The sequence below is a fragment of the Phalaenopsis equestris genome, unplaced genomic scaffold, assembly GCF_001263595.1.
Source record: "Phalaenopsis equestris unplaced genomic scaffold, ASM126359v1 Scaffold000188, whole genome shotgun sequence".
NCBI classification, from domain to species: domain Eukaryota; kingdom Viridiplantae; phylum Streptophyta; class Magnoliopsida; order Asparagales; family Orchidaceae; genus Phalaenopsis; species Phalaenopsis equestris.
The window spans coordinates 478,463-494,913 of NW_018164630.1; the positions used below are offsets into that span (position 1 = coordinate 478,463).

Genomic DNA, 16,451 nt, shown 5'->3' on the forward strand with positions numbered 1-16,451 from the left:
AAAATCCAGCGTCCGCTTTAAATTTCTGTCAGTATCCAAGCTTAAATATCAAAATTCAGTAAGGTAGCAGCATTGCTTTCGTTCAGCTTTTTGGTATATTGAAAACAATAAGAAAATCACCATTCAACTTTCTTTCAAGGCATTTTCTCCACACCCTCATTATGCATGCTTGCTAACTATAAGAAGCTTAAGGTCATACTGGCGATTTTATTTTCTATTATCTCACATTTTTTAATTGAAGAGAATTTAAATGAAGAACTTCATTTATGGACTAATGAAATTTAGCAAGAATTGGAGAGAATTTAATAAGTGATCAATTTATCATTTTGTGAAGAATTCATACGGATATATAGAAATCTCTAGTAGGAAATATACAACAATAACGAAAGCAAAAATAAATATAAAATCAATTTTAATTATGAAAGTCCACGTATAGGTGAGGTGACAAATAATCCCACGGATCACTGAGATGAGATGAAGTGAATAAGAAGGAGAACTACTAAGCTGGAATATTGATAGAGGCAAAGACAAACTTGAAGGAATTTGAATTGATGGATATGTGGATTGATTTTTCCGCACTCCTTCTCGAAGCAAATCAATAGATATTGTCCAATCTAAGCTTGCATGTCAGTTATTAAAATATTATCCTTGATAATCCTTTGGAGAGAATGTTTGCAAGTTACCCATTTATAGCAATGAATGAAGTAAGATTAGACCGCAGCATAGCTTCTCCTACATAAAAAGCCCAACACTTCAATATGTTTTGTCTGTTCTTTTGCATGTAATTATGTGCGAAATTGATGGTCAACTTATTGAAATAATAAAGCCACACATAACTTTTCCATCGAACCTCTAAATCTTCCAAGGTATTTTTCAGCCATAAAAGTTTATAAATCCATAATGTCATAGATCTAAATTTAGCTTTTACATCAAATCTTACCATTATACTTCAGATTTTTTACTTACACAAATTGTCTTCGAAGAATATGCAATACTCGAAAGATGACCTTTTATCAACCATAAAGCTTGCATATTTAGAATGTTTATAGGTTTCAAGTGAGATTTTCCCGTATAAAAATTTTGATTTTGATATTTTAATGAGAAATCCTAGAATTGCTTATTTTAATTCTAGGAAATTTGTTGGGCGTTTGTATGAGAAATACAAAATCAATACAAATTTTTATATAATAAACTCTGAAATTTTAATTATTATTCAATGACTATTTTGTTTAAATGGGAATTATACAAGTAACAAGTCTGCATATAAATAAATATAAATTTACAAAATAAGTTAAATAAATAGATTATAAGAGTATATAAGACTATAATGAATTACTATAATGAATAATGCTAACAATTTAGAAATATAAGTATAAAGCTACACTACAATTAGATTGATTAAACAAAACACACAAACAGCTGGCTAGGGTGAGAGTGACGGGTGGACACAGGTTGGACAACAGATGAGATGATTGATTAAGGGATGCTGCAGCAGTGGAGAGAGTTAGAGGGGTATCGGCAGTAGCTGGGTATGCCGAAGAGGCCGTAACTGCTTGTTGGAGGGGTTGGGATGGCTGGCTGCAGCAGTTGGAAGAGGTGGAGAAAATTGCAGCAAGGGTGAAAGGTCCGCGAGAGGTTACAACAAGGTTTGGAAGGGGTCAAAGGGGTTTGAGACAAGGTTGGAAGGTCTAGGAGGGATTACAACAAGATATGGAAGAGTGCCAAAGAGGTTAGCGGCAAGGCCTGAGTTGCTGGAAGGATGTTGGAGGGTTGCTGACTGAAGGTCAACAAGCCAGGGAGAAGGAATATGGTAAGAAATGTGGAGATAATCACCAACTCAGAGCAAGATACAACCGGAGCACCACTTGACCTCGGATACATCCCTAGCAAGGGCGACACCTGGAGGTAGAAATCAGAAATAAGAAATAGACAAAAAAATAAACCTTAAAACACACAACAACATACATATAATGCTAGAGAGAATAGGAGAGTTTGGAATAAGCGTGGTAGTTCCTGCCCATTGAATTAGTCGGTTGGTCCAATCTCCTGTTGGATCGACACCCTTGCTGAACTAGTTGAGCCGGTTTAGCTAAGCCACGACATCAGCTCCCAGGGTTAGGAGAGCATCCGTTGCAGCTTTTACGTCTTTGTAGTGCGGTGTCAAGTTCCCAACATTGAGCGTGGCAGAAAAACTGTAGTCCTCTAGCAAGGAAATCTTATATGCGTTATCATTACGTTTTCAAAGTATTTTGAAAGGCAATTCTACTATGGGCTGGAGTTTTCCGAATGCTCCTACTGGGATCTCTTTTTTTTTTTCAAGCGGATTCACACTAGGTCTCCTTTAAAGGTCACCTTTTTATTTGTCTTGTTCTCCTATGCGGCTATGCCTAGTACTTGTGATTCTGCTTAGTGAACTCTTTTTCGACCTCCTCGTGCAGTTTCTGAATCTCATGCACCGATTCCTCACTCAACATACTAATCTCTGACGTTGGTACAAGGGATACCAATTCGAGGAAAATGAATGGGTTGCATCCGTACACAATCTCAAATAGAGCAAATCTTATAGTCTTTTACTCACGATAGTGTTGTAAGCAAACTCGCTTAAACTAGAATCAGATCCCACTGCTTAATATTCTTCCCAACAAAACATCTCAAAGAGATTTCCAAGGAACCTTACTACCTCCATTTGACAATCTGTCTATGGATGAGCTACGAAACTGAATTGAAGCTTAGTGCCTAATTTTTCTCCGAGTCCTCCAGAAATGACTTAGGAACTTGACATTCCTGTATGAAGTGATGCTCCTGGATATTCCGTGCAGCCTCACATTGTCCCTGAAATACAAGTTTACGACATGTAATGCATCCAGTGTTCGGTAGCAAGATACAAAATGTCATTTTCGAGGATCAATCTACCATGCCCATGACTGAATCCTTGATTCGGTGTATTCTCAGAAGAACCACCACAAAATTCATGCTAACTTCCACCTAAGGTGTCTCTGGTATTGGTAATGCGGTGTATATTCATGTATTATGTCCCCTGGTTTTTGCCACATGACAAATCCGACATTGCTTGACGCGTCACTCCACATCTCTCACTAATCAAGGCCAAATGAAGTGTTCAACAAAAGTCTTGGCCCAGCCAAAATTCCTTGCAATTCCTCTATTGTGGCTTTCCTGAACAATGGACTCCCTCAACGAACATCTAGGAATGCACAACTGAATTTAATAGAACAAGCAACCATCTACCATGTAGTATTGCCCGGTAGGTTTCTTCTAACACTGTTAATAGATTTTCCTAAACTCTCCGTCTGTCTCGTATAGCTCCTTTCTACCTCAGCGCCTATGACTCAAGCCTGCATTGCAGTGATCAATATGTGACGACGGATCAGAGCATCTGCTATGCGGTTCTGACTCGCTGCTTTGTACTTAAGCACGAACTGGAACGACGCTAAAACTCTACCCAAATCGCATGTCGACCCTTCAATATGCTCTATCTGTTTAAAATTTTCAAGTTTTCGTAATCTGTGAACAACGTGAACTCGCTCGTCCATAAGTAATGACTCCAGTGCTCAATAACTCTTACAATACCATAAAACTCCATGTTGTGCGTCAAATATTTTCTCCTGGACTCTGGACTCAGTCTGCTTCTCATTGAAGAAGATAATGGGGCGACCTCCTTAGCTTAGCATTGTTAATATCCCCACACCTGGTGCATCACACTCTAGCCCAAACAACTGATTGAAATTTGAAAATGCCAAGACTGGAGCTTGGGTCACATTTTCCTTTAGTGCGTTAAAACTATTCTGAGCTGCATCCGTCCACTAGAATTTCTATCCCTTCAAATGTTCTTGTCAGAGAAGCAGTGATGGTACTAAATCTCCTAAAGAATCGCCTGTAAAATGATGCTAGTTCTAAAAATTGCGCCTTCTCGATAAAAGACTCTCACAATAGCCTCGATCTTTCTAGGATCCAGCTGAATGTCTGCACGATAAAAGTCAAAAAGCATATTTAAGCAGTCATAAAGGACACTTCTTTGCTTTATTGCTCGCAACACCTTGAATAATCAACAATATACCAGAATTTCGTCGAAGTATAACACAAAAATTTCTCAATGCGTGCTTGAAATACCTTATTCATCAATCTCTTAAAAGTGTTGGGCGCGTTTTACAATCAAAAGGGCATAACTATCCATTTGTATAAATCATCCCGTGTCTTGAAAGCGGTCTTTCCACTCATCCCCCTAGCCTCATCTGGATATTATGAAACCCAATGTGAAAATCAATCTTGGAAAAGAGGGTGGCTCCGTGCAACTAAGGCATGGGGAATCGATATTTGATAGTGATTTTATTGATAGCTCAACTGTTAATGCACACCCGCCACAAATCATCTTTACTGGGTACCATCAGAACGAGGACAACACACAAACTTGTACTCTCTCTGATCAACTCTCCTGAAATGAGATTTTGAACCCATCGCTGCAACTCCTCGTACTCCGCAGGTCTCGATCTTTAGATAGATTGATTTGCAACATTAATTTGGGTATGAGATCAATGGTGTGCCGAATGTCTCTCAATTGTGATAATCCCTTGGGAAGACTGTTGGTCATCATATCCTGGAAGCCATGTAACAATGAATGTAGCAACACTTGTATCTCACTCTCCTCCTCAGTGTTTTCTACGCCTCTCGCATCCTTAATAGGTAACAATACAATGCATTTCCCATCATTTTTAAAAGAGTAAGTATTATTGAAGCCGTCATGTTGAGTCTTGCGTTCAAACTGTCAAATCCTACTCCAATAGAAAATAGCACGCGTCCATCAAAACCACGTCACACCACACTTGTTCCTGTTAATTGATCCCCAAATGAAAATTCAACTAAGCACCACTAATCGAATTGTATCTCATTTCCCCACTTCAACCAAGTAAAGGAATATGATTGAGGAAGTTTGTGTGTGGACAAACTCAATTTCTTCACCATTGACGCGGACCATCGATAATTAAAATACAAACTTTTCCCTTCACAATACACTTGGTGCAAAAGATATTGTACCGCAACCATGAACTGCCCCACTCTTCACCCTGCACTGAAGTTCTTCCTATGGACTATCCTTTGATGCCTCATCCTTCGCCTTCTCGACGATGCCATGATATATGAATGAAACAACTCAGCTCGTGGCACAACTAAGGTTGCGTCCGTAGTCGTGGCAGCTGAAACACTTCCTGACAGGCATTGTACTAGGCAAACTACATTTTTTTGCCTTCTTTCCACTCAGATTTGTCTTATCACCCCCTATGTTGTCCTGCCAACTCCTTCAGAGGTACCATTGTGGGTCGTTGTAGATGTAGTTGTAGGTGACTGTCTGATTGAGGACTATTGTCTAAATAAGGATTGTTGCCTGCTCTATTTCTGATGTATTTCCACCTTCAAGGCTAAGCTTTGGACATCCCCTAGTATCCGGTGTGGTTACAACTACACAATCATGCTAATAATGGGCTTCAAAATAAGGCTTCTGCTCCGGCCACTGCAGCAGCCGACATGCTATGGAATCGCAACTCATAATTTTGACTCTGATGGTATAATCATAAGGTATGAAACTGATTTTAACGATACTTGATACTTTCATTTCCTTTCTCTTACTTCCATTTCGTGATTTGACTAATTTTTTGTGCATTATTCGTTTCAGGTAGTTGTTGGAGGAGCTGAACTTGTGTTGGAAGTGTCCTGAGTGTTTTGTGAGTTTTCATAAGAATTTTAGCACTATATCATCAAAAGAGGAAAGAAAATTATACGTTTTAGAAAGAAAATAGAAGATATTCAAAAAGACAGATTTTTTGTCGGGAAGCCTATTTGAGGTAAGAATGTTACAATTTTCGGTTAAATTACTTTTTGAGCCGAAAATTTATAAAATCCTAAGATATTTACAGATTTTAGGTTGTTTGCAAAAGATAATAAGTACAAGGCAAGCTTGTAGAAGATCGTCGTAGGATGACACCGTAAATTTTAGGTAACATAATCCTATGTTATTTTAAGAATAATAATTCAATTTAATAGAAATCTCTTGAATCTTAAAGCTTAACATTATTTTTTTAGGTTATTAAGATCAACATAAAGTCACCGCAACCTACAACTATCTATCGAACATTAAAATTTTAGCATGGTAACCGAAGTAAGTAATTATACTTCTAAATTTCAATAATTTTCTTTATTTCAGATTGTATATTTGATTCTATGTATGATCTAGTTTAGTTAGATTCTTTATATTGGTAGATTAGAAAAGATATGCATGAAAAAAATGATATACAAGATATGTATGAGATGCAAGATATGTATCATGATATGCAAGAAATGTATCATGATCTGCAAGATATGCATGATAGAATAAATACGCATGATAAGCATGATGACAAATGACATGCATGATGTAAGTAAGAATATGCATGATATGAGAGTTATGTATGATAAATTGTTACATAATAGAGTAAATATAACAGAGTAAATATGCAAGTTAGTAGATACATAAAATTATCTTAACATAATTTATGTTATAAGAATAATGTATGTTATAAAGAATAAAATAGCTTATATATGAATGATTATATGTACATGTTCAGAGGGAGTGAAATGTACATGTTCAGAGGGAGTGAAATGTACATGTTCAGAGGAAGATTTCACCCCCTAATAGTACAGACAGAGAACGCCAATGAACCCACGCGCTTTTCTACCACCCCAGAAAAAATTATGATAGTTAAATAACTAACCGCTGTACCGATGTGATAATAGAGGATAAAGACAAGTAGACTAGAACTTATCTTCTCAAACAATTATAATATTTACATTGCTAACTGTTGTGCCGACGTGATAATATCAATTAGAAGCGGTTAAGGTTTTTTTCACCTTAAACAATTGCGATGTGTAGATTGCTAACCGCTGTGCCAATGAGGGTCGAAGAGACAATATCGACCAAGGGTATAAGTTTTTGTTGACGATGATCCTCACAAAGACAGAAATGTATGTAAAGAGTATAAATTAAAAGTAAAGTTAAGATAACTGCATATAAAAAATTAATGTATGTTCATTTAGAAAAAAATCATTGATATATGCATTAACATATATAAGATTTCTTATAAAATTTTGAAAGTTTAGCATATTAAAAAATTTCTTATAGAGATATGAAAGATCAACATGCATATTGTATTTTTTTCATTGGATTATTGCATTTTAGAAGTGTGATTGCTCCTGGGTTATCTTTAGATAACTCATTATGTTGCTTTAATTTTATTTTTAAGTTTTAAGCTTTGAACAAGATGAATTGAAGAGGAGCAAATGCATATAAAAGCGAGAACAATAAACAGAAATGTATACATTTCTGCTTGTTAATTTTAATTGTTTTCGTTAGTAGCTCTTTCACATGTTATTTACATATTAAACTACTTGTGATGGAAACAAACTAACAGAAAATTTATTTCCATCATCCAACTGTGCTTTCCTTTCTTGATTAATTCCAAGCCCCAGGTTGGGTCATAACACTATCCCCCCTTCAACTCTCTGAATTACAATCGAGGGTAATCTCCCCCTGAGTTCCAACATCAATCTTCACGAGCCCTTTGTTGAAGCCAATGAATCTCCCGCTATATCTCATCACAGATAGTTTCCAACATGTATTTTCATGACAACATGATAAGAGCTTGGGTTTGGAATGGGTGGCTAAGAATTGCAAAAAAAAATAATCTAAAAAGAACATATCATGAATATTATTGCAAAAAAATTGAAAGGAAACACAACAAATGTTCTTGAAACTGGAACAAAAAACCATTAAACATACAACAATAGCCTAGGGTGAGAGCAACATGGGTGAACACCAGTTGGACAACAGGTGGGATGATTGGTTAGGGGATGCGATAACAGTGGAAGGAGTTTGAGGGGTGGCGATGGCAACTGGGTATGGTGGAGGGGTTACGGATGCTTGTTGGAGGGGTTGGGACAGGTGGTTGTAGCGGTTGGAAGAGGTGGAGAAGGTTGCGGCGAAAGTGAAAGGTATGGGAGGGATTACAACAAGGTCCGGAAAGGGTCAGAGAGGTTTACGACAAGGGTGGAAGGTCAGTGAGGGATTACACTAGGGCCAGCAAGGGGTCAGAGGGGTTTGCGACATGGGTGGAAGGTCTGGGAGGGATTACAACAAGGTTTGGTTAGAGGAGTTAGCGGCAAGGCCTAAGCAGCTAGAAGGGCGTTGGAGGGTTGTCGGCTGAAGGTCAACGGGCCAGGGAAAAGGAATACAGTGAGGAATCATTGAGATAATCACCACCTCGAAGCGGCAAATAACCGAAGCACCACCCATCCGAGGATATAAGTCGTAGCAAGGGAAACGCTTGGAGGCAGAAATCAGAAATCAACAAAAACTAAACCCTAAAACACACAAGAAGCGTAAATATAATGCTAGAGAGAATAGGAGGGGAGAGACATAGAGCAGTAGTTCCTGCCCATCGAATCAGCCAGCCGGTCCACCCTCCACATCATAATAATAAATATTTTTCAATAGTAAGAGAGAAAAATAATAAATATATGATATACTTTTATAAAATTGAATGTGAAAATCTTAAATGTATCCAATGATTTAGGCGGAAGGAAGTAAAACTGAAGACTATTTGACAAAACAAATCATTTAAAACTGAGGATGGTACATACATTTTCTTATACCAATCAAACTTTATTATAAATTACTTATGATTTATCTCTAATTTTGAAAATATTGATCATACTGAAATGAATACCACAGGTTTTAAGCCCTGCTTACATTTTATTAGATAGGATATTGAGCAGTAAAGTGAATGCAAGTAAAATGAATTATATAGAAGTGCATACATTTACATGTTGATTAAGGAAATTCATCTACTTACATAATCATTGATAATGTTAAAATACTAGCGCATAAAATGATTGTACGTTCGCAAGTTGGAAAAATGATATTAATATTGTCGTGCTTTAAATGATACAATTAGATAATATTCTTGTTGATTGTATTATAAAAAAAATGAAAATGAAACAGAAAACATGATCTGTGATGATTTCCTTCTCATTCATACTATTCTTCAAACCTTTCATGTAGTCATTGCAGCTGCGTATCCCCATGATTTTAATATACTAAAAACTAATGGAAACAAAAGAGACCACGAATATCAGCTCCCCTATTTTCTTTCATGTATCAGATGTTTGTTTGTGAACAACCAACTGAACTCCTAATTTTCTAATGACTAGTTGCAATCATCCAACCGTTGTTGATGTGTTTTTAGATTGTTATTCCCAACTAGTATTTAGTCATTGCTTCCAGCCAGTCGGTGTAGATTGGACGTTTAATTGTTAACTGGTGACAAAAATAAAATTGATTTTAAATCCATGCCATCCAATTTTTACAGATTAATACAAATTACCCATATATCTAGCTGCCAAAGAATTTTTATGGTAAAATCCTAACGCATTTGCATACTAAAAGTTTATTTGTGCAGCAGTAATTACAGCAGAACAGCCCCTCAGGTAGGTTCCATAGTCTCCTTACAGCATGTAAGTGTAATTATGAAAATAAAGGCACAAAATATTGACAAAACATTATATGAAAAAAAAAAACTGAAGAAGATATTTGAAGGCTACCTTAGCTGAATATAAAATTACATCCTCCTTAGTCAGTTTAAGAGAATGACTACCTCCAAAGGATGCTAGATTTAGAGCAGCTCGCGGCTCCGCCTGACACAATATTGTGCACGGTGAAACTCTACCTATACCATTGCAGATAAAGACTGCTGAATCTCAAATTTTCTGGCTATGTAATTAAGAATATCATCTTACCTGAGAGCCAGTTGTAACAATTAATAAACCATTAGGTGGATAGGCATCAATGTCCTCCACTTTCACCTACAAATCAGTACACCAGTTTACTTATCTACAAAACAGTTTTAGAAATAGATAGAATAAAGAAAATATAATAAAAAGATTTGCAAGAGAAATGATACAAAACAATGTGTACCTTGGCCCGCTTAAAATTTTATGAGGGTACCAAGGGCTTTTTTTTAAATGTTAAAAGTGTGAAATAGAAATGGGAAGAAAGAGGCTTCAGCAGCTGTCTTTTGGTTTGCGAGAAAGGGAAGCGACTTTCCCCTTTGGAAGTGGCTGGTTAAATTCTTAGCTTTTTGACTTTGGGCTTTTCACATTCACAATTCCCAAAAACGTTGTTCATAACATTTTTATACTTTTAAAATTTTAGTGATGCTTGCACACAAACAAAAACACATGTTCATACTCAAATACAAATTAGTTTACCATAAAATATATTGTATATGTATTATTATATACACAATGACACTAATCAATCCATAATCCATTAATTAAGCCAAATAACAGACATTGAAATTTGCAAATTTGCAATATATATCATATCGGATGGTCTATTATTAATTTACAATAATATAATATGTACAATAAAAAATATAAAAATATATATAAATTATTAATAATGTATAATTTATCTTAAAATATTATTACATAGTTGTTATGTAAATGTGGCTTTAAACAGGCATGTCTATAAATATATTAAATTTATTGGATTTATTCGGTACTTCTCCTATCCAACCAGATAACAGAAAATAGGAAGCTTTGTTTAGCTGTTCGAATAAAACAACTTTTTTAGAAATGATTTCCTCAACTAGTAATTTGAGAAGTAGTACTTGTCATTTCCTCGAGCGTATGGACAACCAAATAGGCTTAAGTGCATGTACATACAAGAGGGCATACTAATAGGCCTCTTAAATGGACGCGTCCTAGTTCCCAAACCATGCCTCACCATTTTGCTTCTATAAAACAGCAGCAGCAACAACAACAACAAGACTTTAGCCCACTAAGAGAGATCGGCTACAAGAATCCTTTTTCTCCATTGTGTCCTATTGAGTGTCAAATTTTCATTTAATTAAAATAAATTAAGATCATTTTTATACATTATGCCAAAGTCTTTCTAGGTTTACCTTTGAATTTTTTAACATAAGTCGAATCTAAAACATCTACTCTCCTAATCAGATCATCAAATAATCGAAGTTTAATGTGACCAAACCATCTAAGACGACTCTCTCTAATTTTGTCCCCCACTGGAGCTACACCAACCCTATCATGGATATATTCATTTCGCAATTTGTCTCTAAGTGTCCAACCACTCATCCATCTAAGTATTCTTATCTCGACAACACTTAACTTTGTTTTATGCTTCTCATTTAAAGGCCAACATTATGCGCCATAGAGCATTGCAGGTCTCACCACCATTTTATAGAACTTTCCTTTCATTCTAAGCGGAACTTTTCTATCACACAATATGCCTGAAGCATTCCTCCATTTCAACCAACCAACTTGAATTCTACTAATAACATCCCGATCTATATCACCATCACTTTGAACAATAGTCGAGACATCTAAAGCATTCACATCTTTTAATGATTTGATCAACCATAATTACAACTTTGCCATTAGAGCTACTCTAAAATTTTATTTTGTAATAAATAAAAAAGTTAACTTTGTTGGCAACGACACCTACTATGCAGGTGTCGTTAGAGCGAGATCACACTGCTCATGGGAGTGTTAAGATAAGGATATTTCCACGTCTCCTTTCATTCGAACCCAGCGAGAGAGAGGGATGGTGGGAAGCCAAAGAGAGGAAGAGAGAAAGCCAGAAGAAGAACAAGAGGAAAGAGGAAGAAAAATAAGAAGAAAGAAGAAATCAAGGAAGAAGAAGAAGCAACACAATAATAGAGGGAGAAGAAAAAGAAATGGGAGGAGAAAGTTACCTTTAATTATGGCATATTCCTCGCATGAAAGAAGCTCGAGCGTGCCTCGGTCGAGTGCCATGAGCAGCAAAGGAAAGGAGGAAGAAGAAGAGGAAGCTCGCTCGGCTACTTGGAGTGCTTGTGCTTGAGCGGCTCACCTAAGCCGTTCGCTTTTGCCATCAACAATCCTTAAGTTGTGCGAAGACTTCCCTGAGCAAATCTAGAAAGATGGGGAGGCATTCTTGTCCTAGCTGTCATGCAGCTTGCAGTGGAAGGAGGCAAGATTATACTTGTTGTGCGGCCCACAAAAGATAAAGGAGAGCTTTTGCAGCTTGTAGGAAGCTCGATCAAGAGCTTGGAGAGGAAGGAAGGCTCATCGGGATCCATCCCGCGTGCGTAAAGTGCTAGACCGAAGCCCATATGTTTGGTTCGAATGACTTGCGGAAGAAAGAGATCTTAAAAAGGTAAAATATTAAATTTATTTAAGTTATCAATTGTAATTGATTTAAATTAAGTTACAAAATATAATTCCTAAAAAAATCAATTAATTTTCAGAAAAATCCTAATGTTGATTCTTACAATTTTAGGTGATTGGTGAGAAAGCCAAGGCAAAAAAAAGAGAGGAAAACTTCAGGTACAAAGTTAAATTTGCGAAAATTAATTAAGACTTTTCTTTTAAAATAATGTTAAAAAGAAAATTAAGGATCCTAAATTTAAAATTTAGTTATATAATAAGTTGATATTAAGTAGGTATGCAAAACGAAAAAATTTTAGAAGTTTAAACATAAAAAGAAATTGAATATTCCTACATATATATGTATATATGTATATATGTTTAGCTAATACAAATACATATATATGTATATTTTTATATTTTTATAGATAAATAAATAGCTATTGAAATAAAAAAATTATAAAAATAATGATAAAAAATCTAGAAGCAATAAGAGAGAAGATCAGCATTGAACAAGTTGACTATATTTAAATTGTTATTATAGGTTTAACCTAAGGACTAGACTGACCTGAGAAAAGGATAGCAGACGACACTATTGAGGTGGATAACGTGTTTTTATTTTACAATAGTTTCATTGATTTACACATGATTTGACGTTAATTTACGCATGATTTGACGGTTTCACAACTTTTATTTCTAAAATGCAAAAGCCCAAGTTTCCTTTTAAAAGTTAAATGCAAGTTTTTTTTTAATATTAAATGCAATATAAAAATGAATAAAATATGATTTATGCATACACATGTGAGTCAACCATTGATGGTAATGACAGGAGAATGCAATGTACCCGGACACAAAATGCAAAAGGAAATGAAAATATAATAGAAAAAAGGTGTCTACCTTTATGGTGGGTTGGAAAAGATTAAACATACTTTTATAAAGTATAAGTTTAGACGATGACTCCCAATTATGAAAAGTGCAATTTAAATAAATGAAAGAAAATGAAATTATTTTTTACTGTTTTCTTTTATCCACATCTTTTACTGTTACCGCATTTTTACAAAATATAAGTTGCTAACCCCAAGGAGTACGATACAGATGTTGTGGAGTGCAAGCTAATAAGTATTGCAATTTAGTTTATTTTATGCAAAAATGTAAATGTTTAAATATGAACAATCTATTGTAAATATAAGTTTTATGAACTTGAATAGCTCTTTTGTGTTTTGGATTTTAACTCCTATGATGGAATAAAACTGTTAGCTAAGACTTCCTTCGTCCGACCGTAAGTTCTTGCCTTGGTAATTCCAAGCTCATCGAGCCAGATCATGACAACATTGCATTTATTTAGTTTTAGTTATACTCAAACGAAGACCTTTAGACTCCAATGCAAATCTCCATAATTAAAGTTTTTTCTGAACTCTTTCTCTAGTCTTATCCACAAGAAGGATATCATCAGTTAAAAACATACACCAAATGAATTTCCAGAGAAAAGTAGGGGAATAAAAGGGATTTCTATATAATACATGCAACGACTTCCTCAAAATGAAACTAGAATTTACAAAGTTTTCATATTTTGTGTTAATATTTACGATGAACTTGTGCAAAATATAATAACAGTATGCATAACATACTAAAGTTGAAGGATCCATTGGAGCCTTTCCATCTCTGAAAGCAGCATCTAAGTAAGTCCTCAAGGACATTCCCACAAATACCTGTAGCATGCATGAACACAAAGTGATTGAATGTGTCAATGTAAAAAAAAAACTAATTACAAGACCAAATCATGCAAAGAAACTTACCAATTTTCTACCAGTTAAATCAGCAGCAGCTTTCACACTACCAATACGATGAATATTAGATGCAAACTGGGTCGTTATAACTCTTCCTTTAACAGATGAAATATGCCTTAACAACGATTCTGCAACAACAGCCTCACTTAAAGTTCTTCCAGGGGAAAGGACATTAGTTGAGTCGCTCATCATCTGGAAAGTTCACAATAAGAAGTTTATTTTTTTAACTTGGTTCTCAACATACAATGCATAACAAAGTAAGGTGCAAAATTCAGCTTAATAAAAATGAAAGATTGATAAGAACTTCAAGATATTGCAGCAACAGGAATTGAAGTCAGTCAGTCAGATTATAATAAGATGCCTACAAATGGCCATTAGTTATCAGAAAAATATATCATAACAAACACCACTAGATACAAGTAGACAAAATATTTGCATGATGTAAGCATATATACATAATTGACCAATACAAAATGTGAAATTTTATAAATTTCCTCCGGATCATATTAAGAAATGTAAAAATTGGATATAAATTTGCAGTCAATTTTAATCTCATCTTTGCCCATTTTTGGGTATCATAATCTCCATGTACAAAGATGTAACCTTCTCGATCATCATTTCCACACTATCTTACAGAGATTGATGAAATCCTGGGCATGTCTAATCAATTTCATCAAACTATAGAAGAGATGCCCTGCAATAACTGTTAAAGAACATCAAAGTTTGCACGTCACAAGGGAATAAAGAAACACCAAATTGTTTCAAAGACCGGCAACTGCAAATATCAGTCAAGAAGCAAAGAAGGATGGCAAAGGGCATCATTTAAACTCAATTTTTTACTCATGGCCCATCAAATCAGTAAGTAATTTGAAGTGATCCTATAAGGGTTACCCCTTCAATACTAGTTTACCGAACACAGCTTAAAAATAAAGATTATGCCATAAACAAATCCAGGATTAACATTCATCGTGATCATAACCATCAGGCCTTAGCCAAATTAATGGCTTTACTGATAAATGTTCATCTTAACAAGTTTCACATGAGGCGTTGAACTGTAAGCCAATCTTAATTCAATGGTCAATGGCATCTTAATGAAATACTAAAAAAACATGCAAAATAGCTTTTTCCTGCAGTGCCACAAGTTGAATTTTACAGTAGCATATAGATCACATCATAACACACAGACATTGGATAGAACGAGTCCTTCCTTCAACCAAAAGCTTCAGACTGCCTAGCAACCCTAACAAGCTAAAAATAATTAAGAAGTTCATTTTTACAAACAGAAGATACAATGCATGTACTGTAGAAACAACATTCAAGAGCAAAGCGTCATTGAGTTCATAAGAAGTTTTCTAACATCGAAAAGAAAAGCAAAACTGTAAAGAATGCAACATTGCTAAAACTTACTAAAGTCACTCCTTCTTTAGAAAGCTCCTCCAATGATTCACGATCAAAAGCTTTCCCATCCAAAGGAGATTCATCAATCTGTGATAGATTTCCCTAATTACCCATCCACATGATATTTTATTGATAGATGATCCGCTAATATTGTAGTTTTACCTTCCAGTCACCGGTATGAAAAACTGTACCATCTTTGCACCGGAGGACTAAACCACAGCAATCTGGGATAGAATGAGTTACTCGGAGTGGCTCCACTTCAAATGGTCCCGCCAGAAATTTCTCCCTACATTTAAAAACCTTAAGCCTGGATGGAATGAAAATTCCAAATTCCTTCAAACGCTTCTTGATGAGCTGTTGGAAAACATAAAAGGTTTTTGTTTTCATTTATTAATCAAAATTAAAGTATTAAAAAGCCATAACGTTCTGTACATTGCACATAGGTAGTGTGGAGCTTCATTGGTAGTACCTCCATTGTGAATGACGAAGCATAAACTGGAGTATTGGAATCTAGAGCTGGAATAACCTGATTCAGCAGCCAAAATGAAAGCAGAAACCATAATGATAAAAAATTACTTACGCACAAATACACAATAGTACACTAACCTATTAACAAAACTTGAACCATGTAATAATAACTAATAGCAGTAGTTTTGCAAGTAATGGCACGAAAATTTGCAAACAGTCAGAACAATAACCAGAAGCAAGACATGAATCACATGTAGTGTATACAAAACAAAAACAAAATAAATATGAATCAAATATTTAACGTATCAAAGGGATTTCATATGAAACCCCTCAAGTAGAATGAAGTTGAACTCTTAGACAATGAGACGTCTTTTGATGTAATAGTGGAATTTCATTAAATACTATGAGGCCACTAGGATGGGTGACCTCATTAGAAGTTACACCAATGGGCCAAACTGTGAGGCCACTAAGCCAAAGCGGATAACACCATGATGGGTTAGAGTTCTGGCTGTCGCAAATGGTATCAGAGCATAACACCAACCGGAAGAT

General features: G+C 35.4%; 1 protein-coding gene across 1 annotated transcript in view; it reads right to left on the reverse strand.

Moving 5' to 3' along the window:
* Nucleotides 1-16,451, reverse strand: part of LOC110022373 — a 69,263-nt gene that overhangs the window by 16,126 nt on the left and 36,686 nt on the right. Inside the window, exons 5-12 of the mRNA XM_020721267.1 lie at nucleotides 15,904-15,960; nucleotides 15,597-15,788; nucleotides 15,444-15,521; nucleotides 14,046-14,228; nucleotides 13,878-13,958; nucleotides 9,838-9,903; nucleotides 9,643-9,735; nucleotides 1,834-1,899 (exon numbers count right to left, since the gene is read on the reverse strand). Of these exons, the coding sequence (XP_020576926.1) occupies nucleotides 1,834-1,899; nucleotides 9,643-9,735; nucleotides 9,838-9,903; nucleotides 13,878-13,958; nucleotides 14,046-14,228; nucleotides 15,444-15,521; nucleotides 15,597-15,788; nucleotides 15,904-15,960 (816 nt within the window). The remainder of the gene's footprint in view (nucleotides 1-1,833; nucleotides 1,900-9,642; nucleotides 9,736-9,837; nucleotides 9,904-13,877; nucleotides 13,959-14,045; nucleotides 14,229-15,443; nucleotides 15,522-15,596; nucleotides 15,789-15,903; nucleotides 15,961-16,451) is intronic.